Here is a 13,253-nt window from a genome sequence, read left to right on the forward strand (position 1 = left end):
ATTCTAACGGTCAATAAAAATCCAAAACATAATAAAATATTCTAACGGTCGTCATCTTAAATAGAATTAGAAGCCTTGGGACAAACTCTGCTTCTCAACACTGTTAAGTATCAAAATTTAAGGTAAAAGGCACTATTGTATATTAACAATTAATAAACAGAATAGTGCGATAATGTTTGGAGCATCTGATGATCAGAGAACAACAAGCCCCAGTTGACGAGCGGCAATGGCGGTGAGTCGACATCCAATACTTTTTGAACAGAAAACAATCATGTATAGTAGATTATACACAGGCCATCTGATCTGAGAAAGAAAGAAAATTTTTCCTAGTTCTTGTCATTTAACGGAAAGATTGAATAAATTGAATCTATATACAACAACCATAGTTCTCCCCACTCCATCAAGCGCTGCGGAAAATTCATACAAGCACCTCATGCAGAAGCTGCACTGCATTGCAATTTCTCTCGCCAACGGCCGCAATCAGAGCAGCCCATCCCTCGGTGCCTAAACCGACGCTCATCTTCTCCATCTGCTCCAAAACGAAGCAAGCGTCGTCGACCTTAACAATTTGGCAGAGTCCCCTTATCAAACGCTCGAAAGACTCCGGGCGTAGGCAGTGCTTGGTGGCCGACATTGCGGTCGAAATCCTTAAACCCATCTCAAAACTCCCCGGCCCTGCAGCACCCGTCCACCAGCATGCGGTACGTCACCGCGCTCGGCTCGCACTCCCCCTTCATCTGCATTTCCACAAACACCTTGTAGGTGTCACCGACCCTCCCCTCCGCGCACATGCAATTGATCAGGATGCTGTAGGTCACCGCGTCCGGCTTCATCCCCCTCCTCCTCATCTCCCTGAGAAGCTCCGTCATCCCCGCCACGTCCCCTCTCCTGCCGCGGTCGCTCATCAGCACCCCGTAGTTCACCGCCGACGCGGCGCAGCCCTGGTACTCCATGTCGAACATCACCTTCTTTGCGGCCTCGAATCGCCCCTCGGAGCACAGCCCCCGCATCAGGATCGCGTAGGTGACGGCGTTGGGGCTCACCCCCTTCCTCCCCATCTCCTCCTTCAGCCGCACCGCCGCGTCCAACTGCTTGCTCCGGATCGCGCACCCGATGAGTGTGTTGTAGGTGGCTGCCGAGGGGCGGACGCCTCTGCGGGCCATTTCGTCGAGCACCTCTCGGGCGCGCGCCAGGGCGCCGTGGGAAGCGCAGGAGCAGCACCCCTTGAGGATGGCGTTGTAGGAGACGGCGTTGGGGCGGAGGCCGAGCTGTTGGGAGGAGGAGCGGGCGAGCAGGGCCCGGGCCTCGGGGAGGCGGGCGTTGTCGACGAGGGCGTGGAGGAGGGAGTTGAGGGTGTGGGTGGAGGGGGACTTGTCGGCGCAGGGGAAGGAGGGGATGGAGAGGAAGAGGCGGAGGGCGTCGTCGGGGAGGCGGGCGCGGCCGAGGTGTTGGATGAGGGAGGCGAAGAGGGAGTCCCTGAGCGGAGGGCCGCGTGGTAGGGTTTCGTAGTAGCGGAGGAGGAGGAGCCCAGGAGAAGGAGGAGGGAGGCCGCGGCGGCGGAGGGGAGGGGATGGATTTGAGGTGGGCGAGGAAGGTGTGGGGTGCTCTTGGGGGCTTCTTTTTCTTCTTCTTCTCCTCCTTTTGCTCTCTTTGTTTTAAAAAAGGGTTGGTTGCATTGTAGTACTCCCTTTTCTTATTCTCTAATATATTTGTAGGTCTCTCTCTCTCCTTCCTGTGTGGTGGAGTTGCCCATAATCTTCGTCCTCCTTAACCCTATAAAAGAGCCTAGGTACTGATTATTTGCCCTAGCTTTTGGTTTTGTGCCATGTAAGGTGAGATTGTGCCCTTGGATCTGACCCATTGCTATACACTTGCTTTACTCCTCCTCGTAGGTGGCATGAGTTTCGAAGTGTTTGTCTTGCTAACTAATTGTTTGATGAAATGTCTCAAAGAACTGTAGTCTGAATTTAGTGACTTGGTTTTGGTACTGCTGTAATGCTCCGGACTCGTCGCAACCGACGAGAACTTGCCGAGGCGTGGACGGCGACGAAGATGATGGTGGATCCCGATCGTGATTCCGAGGTAACCGAGGCTAGAAGAGATAAGAAATGGAGAGATAGAGATAGAGAGGTGCGGATTGGGGGATTAGAAGTAAATAAGAGAAGAAAAAAATTGGAGGAGAGTAGGGAAGAAGATGCTAATTCATTTCCTTGATATGCTGTTGCAATTACATTCTTGTATATATACTTTTTACAACTTAGTACTGGAATTAAAGTAAACAATCCTACGAAGGCTAAACTGCAAAATAGGCAAAAATGGGAGTGAGGCCTGCTGGGCTGATCGGCGAGTTGATGGGCCTCGGGTGGGCTTGACTGTCCATGAGCGTCACTGCGGTTCGGTTGGCGGACACCGGGTCGCTCTTCTTGTCCGCTCCGCAGAAGGCGGGTAGTGGGTCCGCCTTTTGCCTCAGCTCCGGAAGTCCGCAGCTTCGACCCGCAGGGAGCTTCAGTTCTTCCATTCCCCCAAATATCCAGATCCTCCCGTCTCTCCCTCAGTGCTCCGACGATGCCTTAGCCCTGTCGTCCCGCCGGAGTTTCGCCCGCACAACCTCTCGCCGGATCGATGCGCCGAACTCGCTCCCCACCAACCTGCTGCTGCCACTTATCTCTTGCCTACCTTGTAAAGTTACTGTTTTTACTACCTTCCTCTGCTAACTACTTAACTACTTATACTTCAGGTTGTTACAACTGCTTTATCAGATTTTTGTTGGAACAATTTCTTTAGGTGGTTTGAGTTTGAGAACTTGGGTTCGTTATTGCTTATCAAATGTTTGCCAAAATGTCATAAAGAAGTGTGGTTAGGGCAATTGCTTTGAGCGTCATACGGCAATTTTCCTAAATAGATTAGAAATCTGATTGTACTGATGCATAACAGTGTGAAATACCTATAATTTAGGGTGTGATGAAAATGAAATATAGAAAATCTGGAGAAGAAGCATATCTTTAAACGCTCTTCTTGCTGCTTTTGTACTCTAAGCTTTTGTACTCTAACAATTCATTTTTCACCCTTTCCGTTCTTTGATTATACTGGTCACCATTGATTGCTGCTTGGTAATTTGGAGAATTCTATGTGTGTAAAATATCAGAAAGTCAACTTTCATCAGCAATGGGCTCGAAACAGAATCTGATAACTGGATCAATTTTTGTTGCATTTGGCATCGTATCATTTCTGGTCTTCTTCTACGCTGCTATCATATCCAAGTTCCTTCCACCATATCAAAACCCAATTTTGGCTGCCATTCAAAATGACAGGTGCGTAAAAAGTAAAAATTCTTAGTTTCAAGTTTCAGTCACTTCCGTTGAGAAATAAAGCATTCACATTCTCCTGAATCTATATACTTTCAATTTGCTCGTATGTTTATGGTTTTTTTCCCATAAAAAGCATATACTTCCTTAAGTGTGATAGGTTTGTTGAGAAGGCAGTAACAGGACGGTCCATGACCTTGATGACGTGTAATGTTACCCAATGAATTTAGGCATTTAGTAAGTTGAAAATTGTTGTGCGTTAAATCAAATACAAAATGCGGCACCGCTCTATACTTTCCTTGGCGAGAGCATGATTGCTTGAAGTAACTATATATTTCTGGATTTGCATTGGCATTTGTATAGTTATATCTGCACTGTCTGAAGCTAGCTTTACTGATATTTAAATGATTGTTGGTGACAGATGTGTTGGTATGTGCTTAACAGGGCATGGCAATTCAATAGTTCTGCCAAGCTCTCATTTTCTGCATTCTTTACCTTTCGAAAATAATTTCTGCATTCTTCGTTGCCTAGTTGGATAGTTAAGAACATGGGATCTGTTTCGAGCTCTTGTTGTTTCCGAAGTGGCATTGGTAAAATAAGGATACTTTTGAAGAAAAGCTCATATGTTCATCATTTGTCGCTTTCTTGCAACATCTCCTGCATATTTTTCTATTTGAGATGCTTCAATGATTATTTTGCTACGTAGCGTAAGTTGCTTGCATCTATGAATATTCTACAAGATAGAATCTTCCATCAGATGTTAGTACTTAATTGTTCTTAAATGTTGAATGAACTGTACAATATTCCACAATTCATAATCAAGAAGCTTTTCCATTCCTGCTTGCTCTCGTGTTTGGCAAATGTTTTACTAGCTTTTTCTTCTTTTTCTTTTTGCATTTACTTATCTCGCGGTTTGTTTTCCTTTGCAATACTTGATCTATCTACATATGAATTGCTCTTTGACAGGTATTACTGCTTGCTTGTGCCGTTGACAATCCCTGTGATAGTTGTGGCTGTTTATCTGCACTGGCTCAGCATGAAACTCTTCAAGCACGCATAATTAGCCTCTTGGGTAAAATTTTTCGATAATCCCTGTACTATCCTGATATTGCTAGTCGGTACCCTCCCAACTTCCTCTTGAACACTTCAGTCCTTAGAACTTCCAGAAATATTGTAGCTTAGTCACTTGACTGTAAGAAATTCTTTTCTATGAAAGAACAATCCTATCCTTCTACCTGGAAATAACTCAGTCTGTTTATGATAAACAGGGTTTAAAGGTCATTTTACCGTAGTCGTAGATTTTTTTTCTGCACTAGAAGGACTAAAATGCAACGTATGTGAATGTTAAGGGACAAAAGTATTCACGCAAAACAGTACAGGGACCCCATTGCAGTATTGGGATAATATGCTGCCGACCCGGACTGTTTGTCCTTATATATATATGTATCATTATCAATTGCTTATTCTATTTGTTTGTATGACATGTTAGAATGAAATTTGTGAAGTTTATCATGAAGCGCACAGTAAATCAGTTACTAATTTAACCAATCCAAACAGTAATTAATATGAGTTCTTTAGCATGGCAACACTAGATTCAGTTGTATTTTGCAGGCACATTTAAATGGTTGAGTTTGATCTGAAACATTTTCTCCTTTTCTGTTATTTAGTTTATGAGTCATATGGGGATGCGGCTTACAGGTGAGATGAAATCATGACCGTCCTCTTTGCTTTAAGAGTTGAGCCGCGCAGATTAACGGAGGTACATTCCATTTAATTTGGGTGTGTGTACATTTATGCATGTGTGCTTTCACTTTATTGCCTTCGAATATACCGAAAAAAAGAAAAAACTCAAAATATACCACTGAATAGAAAGAACGAGGAAAATGCTGTAGGTGCACGTGTACATCTTACACTTTGAGATTTTAGGATTTAGAAAAATTTTTTGGATAAAATATTTGATAAAACTAGTAGATGAATCCTAGCCACACAAAGTTTAGGGTGTAATATTTACACTTTTTGTGGTGTGTCGGTAACAGTCCTCCATATTTATGTACCATCTTACCAATTCCCTCCAATCTCGGCTGCTGAAGTTGCAGTCGCCGTGGGTTGTGTAGACGAAAAAGATTTTTTAAAGTAATTTAAAACGCACTAATAAATTTTGCTATAACAATTAAGTGAAAAAAAATAAATACTTTCATTCAAAAAAATTTAGTTCATCAAAGTGTACAACCAAAAGACTTAAATAGAAAAAAAAATTTGAGCTTCAAAAAAACATAACTCAATACATGTTCTCCACTGCATCCACTACACACATGTTCTCCACTGCATCCACTACACGATGATTCTAAAAATTAGCTATCATGAATTCCACATTACCCACTACTTAGGGTACCATCCTGGCCAGATGGTGGCAGCAAATGTCGCCACTCCTGCAGCGGTCATCTCGGGCTCATATCCTTCGCAGGTATCGGAATTGTCGGCATTCTCCTCCATTCGGTAGCCGTTGTTGTATGCAGGCGGCTGGAGATTGACGGCTGCAGCCGAAGCTGCAACACCTGCCAGAGCCGATTCTGGTGGCGACATCAGAATAAACGGTTCCCATAAGCCTACTGAACATAACAGTGAAGAATCCGTGTGCAGCGACGTCTCCCAATTGAACGCCGGCAGCGGTGGCGAGGACCCCGAGTAGTATGTCATCCAACCCAGATTGTCAATATAAGTGGCGCTCATCCTCTGTTGATCACCTTCCTGACCGGACAGTGGCGCCGAAAGATGTTCTGCTGTGGCCACCACTTCTGCGGGGATCACATCGAGCTCATATGCTTCGCTAGGATAGAAAATGTTGTTATTGGGCATCTCCTCCATCCAGCAGTTGTCGCTGCATGGAGGCAGTGACGACATTATCTGATCGGCGCTGGCAGAATTGATGGCCTCGGTGTGCGCTCTTCCTTCCAGTGATGCCTCTGCCGCTGTGAAAACTGAAAAGATGCATCGGCCGCGTGGCACTACAATCAGCGTCATAAATCGAAAAAGGCCTGGCGCTACAATTGGCAGCGGTGATGCCAAAGGCTACCGAAGACTTAGAGGTACCCTATGGTTCTTGAACAACCTATTTTTATTTATTCTCGGTATAGGTATAACTTCTGGGATAAATAGAAATTAGTTTAATTTTATGTTTGGACGAGAATCGAGATATTTAGAGGAATAACAAAAATTACATTGGGTTGGAATAGTAGGGATAAGAGTAATTATGATTGAAAATAAAACTAATTTATCTAAATATTATACTAATTTATCTAAATGTTAGTAAATAATATTTTAATAAGTTAATAAATAAATTAATCAAAATTACATTATAAATTAATTAAAATTGCTATATGAGATGACAAAAGATGACATTAAAATTAGTAAATAACTATGAAAAATAAGTCAACATGTTAATAGTAATTAATTATTTAATCATTTATTTTTTAGTTAATATATTATTTAAAATACTAATTATTTAAATAATATAAATATTAGTTAACAATTGAATATATGGCTAACTATTTAATTAGATAAATAATAATAAATTATAAATAGATTATTATTTAAATACTTATTAATTTAATAACTTAAATAATTAATTAGTCAATTATTAAAAAAATTTAATTACATTAATTAATTATAATTTATAATTATTTATAATTTAATTAGTAGAGGAATAAGATAGAGAATAGCATGTTCCACCCAATAGGTGGAACTACTATTCTCCCCTCTTAACGGATTATTCTGGAATAACTCGCTAAGAGAAGAATAATAGTTTTTGATAATTTTTGACACCGTTTGGAAAAATAAGGATAATAAATTTCTTATTCTTTTTTTATCCTTCGAACCAAATATAGCCTTACCGTTCAAAGGGACAGAGCCAGCAGCAGCGGTGGTGACAGCGACCGCAGGGCGTTTACAGTCGCCGTACTCCGCACCGATCTCGATAGCCCCGTCATGGTGAGCCTGTTTGCTGCTGACCACGGGTGCCGCCACCGCCAGCCTTGCTGCTTCAAGCTGCTTTTTCTGGCTGTCTTTCCGCGGGCTCTTCTTGACACAGCACAACACCCATTTCTGCAGCTGCGCCCCCACCTGTGCTTTATTCAAAACCAATTCGACCAAAGGGACAAAAAAGTAAGGCTTCTTCGTTTGCTGTGGGTATTAGCAAAAATTAGCTATTGTAAAGATTGATACAAATATAGGTATAAAAATAATAAGAGTAATTTTTTATTTGGATAAAAATACATAGGCAAGGATAAAAAAAAGTGTTTGAATGGTTTTTGAGATAAAGAGGATAGTAGATTGTTGAAATTTAGAAATACCGAAATTACCCCTCACTCAAATTAATAAGGAGAAGACCAATTTTGATGTTTTAGTTTTTTCAAAAAATAAAAATAAATTATAAATTTATCGATTAATTAATTAAAAAAATAAATTTAAAATCTCAATTTTAAAATTTAAAATTTAAAATCTCAAATTCTAATATTTAAAATTTAAAATTATAAATTTTAATTTTGAAATTAAAAATATATAAAAAATAAGATGTTTAATTTTAATTTAGTTTTAAAATTTAAAATTTACTTTTCAAATTTTAAAATTTTAATTTTAATTTTAATATTTTTAAATTTTAAATTTTAAAAATAAAAAAAAAGGTGTGGAAATAGATTAATTAATAATTTAAATATATTAATTAGATTAATTATTAATCAGAGTTTAATTAATCTTTATTTTTACTTGTTTGAGGATTAATAAGGGTGGAATAGTAATTTCAGATTTATACAAAATTACACCAGCCAGCATATTTAAGATACCCAAAATTTTTTTTTTTTTTTAAGATATGAAAAATTAGTGTTCGGATATAAAGCTGGATAATAATATCGGCGAACGAAACTGCGTGAAAGAAATGAAAAGAAAAAAGCACGTGCGTACCTGCGGCATGCAATTGTTAATAAGGTCCGGAGAGACCTTATACTCATCCATAGTATAACCGCTGCTGTTATCACTGACATAGTACGACAACTTGGTCTTCAAGCCGATGGCCTTGCCGTCAGCTAACTGGATAGAATTTCCCCCCTTCGTCACCGACCACGTCCCAGCGCCCACGGCGCGCTTCACGCGGCTCCCCTGCATCGTCCTTGTAGTGAAAAGGTACCTGTTGTCACGGTGGGGGCCGAGGAGCTCCCATGGCTCCTTCTCGTAGACCTGCTCCTCGACGACGTGGTCCCAGCGGATTGGCCACCCGAGGGCGTAGGGGATGAGGTAGTCCAAGATCAGCTGCCCCTCGGTAGGCGTGAAGTTGAAACCCGGTGGCACGCTCTCCTCCGTCGCCGACTGCCACCACCGTTCTGTTCGGCTGTACAACGAATCCGACGGCCACAGCCGTTCGGTTTCACCGCACGACGGATAATGCTGCTGCGCCATGGAGTGCCCAAGACTTAATCTTAAGCTCTGTGTTAGATCAAGAAGCAGAAGAGAAGAGAGAGAGGGCAATTAATCTTAAGCTCTTGTTAATTCGATGAAACCAGAAGCGGGGAAGATAGAGTGTACTGAGTACGAGGTATTTATATCTTATGAAGTTGGGGATTTATCTCGTCTCGCTGTTATGTTCCGACATGCTTGCCCTATTCGGATTCGGGAAGCTTCGATCAGTGGACGAAGGAAAAAAGAAAGGGAATTTAGTCGCTTTGACATGGACTGAATACGATTGCGATTGCGGTTGCGGTTGCGGTTGCGGTTGCTTTTGCAGTGAACAGTGACGAATAAAAAAAAGAAAAAGAATAACATACGAGATAGTGATAGTTATATTTAATTATATTACTAATTATTTTTTTATTTAGTTGAATATTTAAAAATATTATAAAAGTTGATTAGTTAAGTTTTAATGTTTTCTTTATTTAGTTTGTAAAATTAAAATATAATAAAAATTAATTAATTAAATATTAATATTTTTTTTACTTTATAATTTAGAAAGGAAAATTCCCAATCTAACTTTTTTTCCAAAAAAGATTCTAATCTAGCCTTCTTTTGATAGATCAAAAAATAAAAGATAGCTTTAATAATATTTATAGGTAGCACGCTACCCGCTTTTGAGAGATAGGTAGCACGTTACTCGCTTCGTTTATTTCATTCAGAAATAAACTTAGCTGAAAATATGAATCAACTAGGATTCGAACTTGGGTCTCAGGTACCAACCATCAAGCCCTTTGCCACTTGCTCTATTGTGGGCTGATGCCAGTTAAGTGAACAGAGACGAAAAAAAAAAAAAAAAAAAACATACTAGATAGTGATAGTATTTTAATTATTTACTATTATTATTTTTTATTTAGTTGAATATTTAAAATATTATAAAAGGTTATTAATGTTAAGTTTAATGCTTTTTTATTTAGTTTGTAAAATAAAATATAAAAAAATTAATTAATTAAATATTAATATTTTTTTACTTTATAATTTATTATTGTATTAATATAATTTATATATAAAAAAATAATTTAGTTATTTTAAATTATATTTTAATTATATAAAAATATAATTATATTATTTTTATTTATTAAAATATTTATTATTTATACGTAAATTTTAATTTTACATTATATACTTCAAACCAAATAAATAACAGAATTAATAAAATTTTGTTTCCATAACTACAAAACAAATTGGGATTTGGAATGCTTTGACCGTACGAAGTAAAAAGTGTAGTTGATTTTAGTGTGGCCTTATTAGAAAGGAAAATTCCCAACCTACCTTTTTTTCCAAAAAAAAATTCTAATCTAGCCTTCTTTTGATAGATCAAAAAATAAAAGATAGCTTTCATAGTATTATATACTAATTAGGAGAGAGAAATTTTTTCTCTCTCTCCTCCCAACCTACTAATATTTAAAAATAAATAATTTTTATTATAATAATATTAATAAAAAAAATTAATATTTAATAATACTAAATATTATTATTACTGAATGTTTTTTTTCAGAAAGATAACAGGATTCTACCATCTTTGTTTATTTTTTTTAGAAATAAATTTAGCTATAAATATGAATTAACAGAGATGTGCATCAACTGTGATTTAAACTTAGAATCTCAAGTACCAATCACCAAATCCTTTACCACTTGTATTAGAAATGGCCAATTACTAAATAATAATAATTATAATTATTATTACTATTACTAGCATTTAATTTGACTATACAAACCAATATTATCAAATTTGACATGTATAGTCAATTAAATATTAGTAGTAATAATAATAAAAAAAAATTATCATTCAGTGATAATAATATCATTATTATTAAATATTAATTTTTAATTATTTTTATTATTATAAGAATTAATTATTTTTAAATATTAGTATGTTGAGAGGAAAGCGAGAGAAAAAATTTTCTCTCCTAACTAACATTTAAATGCTATTAAGTCACTTTTATTTTCTAACCCATCAAAAACAAAGCTAGATTAGGAATTTTTTTTAAAAAAAGGCTAGATTGGTAAAAAAATATATATATTTTCAATAAGGCTAGATATGGGCATATGGCATTAAAACTTCCAATACCCCCACGTGGTTTCGTACTTTCTCATTTTAATATCCTATAATTTAAAGTGTATCAAGTTAGTACCATGTGGTTTCGCACTTTCTCACTTTAGTACCATATGATTTAAAGTATATCAAGTTAGTATCATGTGGTTTCGCAATTTCTCACTTTACTACCATATGATTTAATATTTCGTTAAATTATATACAAAAAACTTCATATTAAATATTCATTTTAGTACCCTTTAGTTTTAATTTTGTCACTGATTTAACGAAAACAATACCCCGAAATGGATAATAAAAAAATAAAAATGAAACAATATGGTACTAACTTGATACAAAAATGAAATTATATGGTACTAACTTGATACATTTTAAACCACATGATACTAAAGTAAGAGAGTACTAACTTGATACACTTTAAACTATAGTGTACTAAAGTTAAAAAGTGCAAAACCACTGGGGGGTATTTGAAGTTTTTTCTTTTTTTTTCCTGATTAAGTGGATAGATTAATTCCGCTACTCACTTGTGAAAATTTGGTTTTTCTAATTTTGGTAATTAGTTGTGAGAACATCAAATAAGAAGCTAGGCCGGTATACTATAAGTAGCACGGAATCCTCCGTGCTAATAAGTTATTTTTAATGATGCGGCTTCTAAATCGACGATTGACTCCGTTAGACTTAATCTGCAATATTGAAAACATTTGGAAACTAAATTTTATAATTTTTAAGCATTATTTACCTATTAAGCGAGTAGTCTAAAAATGAACGGCTAAAAAAAAAATCTCATAAAAAATTATGATAAAAGACTTGAATTTAATATTAGAAGTACTGATCTTACTCTAAATAGTGAAAAGAATTTTCTCTAAAAATTCCATTAGATTTGAATTGTTTTACAACGTTAAATTTACAAACGCATCACATCGACCATTTAAATTGTCAATTTTGTGACATTTTGATTACTAGTCAAATGATGTCGAAAAATTATGAAATTTAGTTTTCAAATACTTTTAATAGTATAAATCAAGTCTATTGGAGCCAATCATCAATTTGAAAGCCGCATCATTAACAACTTGACAGTACGGAGGCCTCCGTACTACCGATAGTATATCAGCCTAGCTCTCAAATAAGATTAGGATTTTACACATCTTAATTCTTCCCGCTTTTTTAAAAAAATAAAAAAATTAGAGCACTAGCAACAACTAATGCGAGACTCACCTTCATTAACCGTTCATATTCTTTCGAGTAAACTTCAAACACCATTCTTATAGTTTCGTATTTTTTTATTTTAATACTCTATAACTTAAAGTATATCAATTTAGTATCCCATAATTTTATTTATCTCTTTTCGTCAACTCCTTTATTAATTTTTTGTTAAATTGTATGCAAAAATCTTCAGATAGCTTATCTAAATTTATTGAATATTCATTTTAGTTTCTTTTAATTTTAACTTTTTCATTAATTTAATGAAAAAAATAGTGAAAAGAATAATAAAACGAGAAAAATAAAATTACGGGGTACAAAATTGATAAACTTTAAAGCATAATATATTATAATAAAAAAATACAAAATCACATAAGTGGTATTTAAAATTTTTCCTACCTGTAAACCTCCTCCCTCTCCCTCAAGTTTCAATCCGTCTCTATCTCCCTCTCTCTCTCCCACTGTTGGTCTCTCTCTCTCTCTCTCTCTAGATAGTTAGTCAATTGGCCTATAATACGCGAATTATTGGCGGTTAATGAAGTTGAGTCTTGCATTAGTTGTTGCTATTGCTCTGATTTTTTTTTTTAAAAAAAAAGACAAAAAAAAAGCGGGTAGAATTAAGATGTGTAAAATCCTAATCTTATTTGGTGTTCTCACGACTAATTACAAAAATTAGGAAAACCAAATTTTCACACGTGAGTAGCAGAATTAATCTAAATAATCTAGCGACACGCAAAATCAACGGTAATCTTGGCCTCGTAAAATCCGCGCATCCCAATTCCGAATACCATTAGGACGATCATGTTGGAACATGACAGTGAGATAAATCCCCAACTTTATATGGATATAAATACTCTATAGTTTAAAGTATATTAATTTAGTATTCTATAATTTTTTTTCTTTTCGTTGGCTCCTCCATTAACTTTTTGTTAAATTATATGCAAAAAATTTTAAATATCTTACTTAGATTTATCGAATATTTATTTTAGTATTTTTTAGTTTTAACTTTGTCATTAATTTAATGAAAAAAAATAGTGAAAAAAATAAAATGAGAAAAATGAAACCACGGATACTAAATTGATACACATTAAACATAGGGTACTATAATAAAAAATTGCGAACCACATGGGTGGTATTTGAAGTTTTTCCTATTCTTTTTATATTTGAGCTTTATTTTTGGCATTTAGCTTCTTCAGAAA

At 36.3% G+C, this 13,253-nt stretch overlaps 2 protein-coding genes across 2 annotated transcripts; both read right to left on the minus strand.

The window, feature by feature from the left end:
- LOC109708732 (pentatricopeptide repeat-containing protein At1g07740, mitochondrial-like) lies at positions 150–1,532 on the minus strand (the record flags this gene model as incomplete). The annotated part of the gene is made up of 1 exon (XM_020230552.1): positions 150–1,532. A coding segment is annotated over one exon (873 nt), but the record flags the coding sequence as incomplete, so codon positions are not given.
- LOC109708733 lies at positions 3,168–4,365 on the minus strand (the record flags this gene model as incomplete). Its single annotated transcript, XM_020230553.1, has 2 exons — positions 3,168–3,315; positions 4,276–4,365. Coding segments are annotated over 2 exons (183 nt in total), but the record flags the coding sequence as incomplete, so codon positions are not given.

The sequence above is a fragment of the Ananas comosus genome, linkage group 4 (assembly GCF_001540865.1).
Source record: "Ananas comosus cultivar F153 linkage group 4, ASM154086v1, whole genome shotgun sequence".
In the NCBI taxonomy this organism is placed as follows: domain Eukaryota; kingdom Viridiplantae; phylum Streptophyta; class Magnoliopsida; order Poales; family Bromeliaceae; genus Ananas; species Ananas comosus.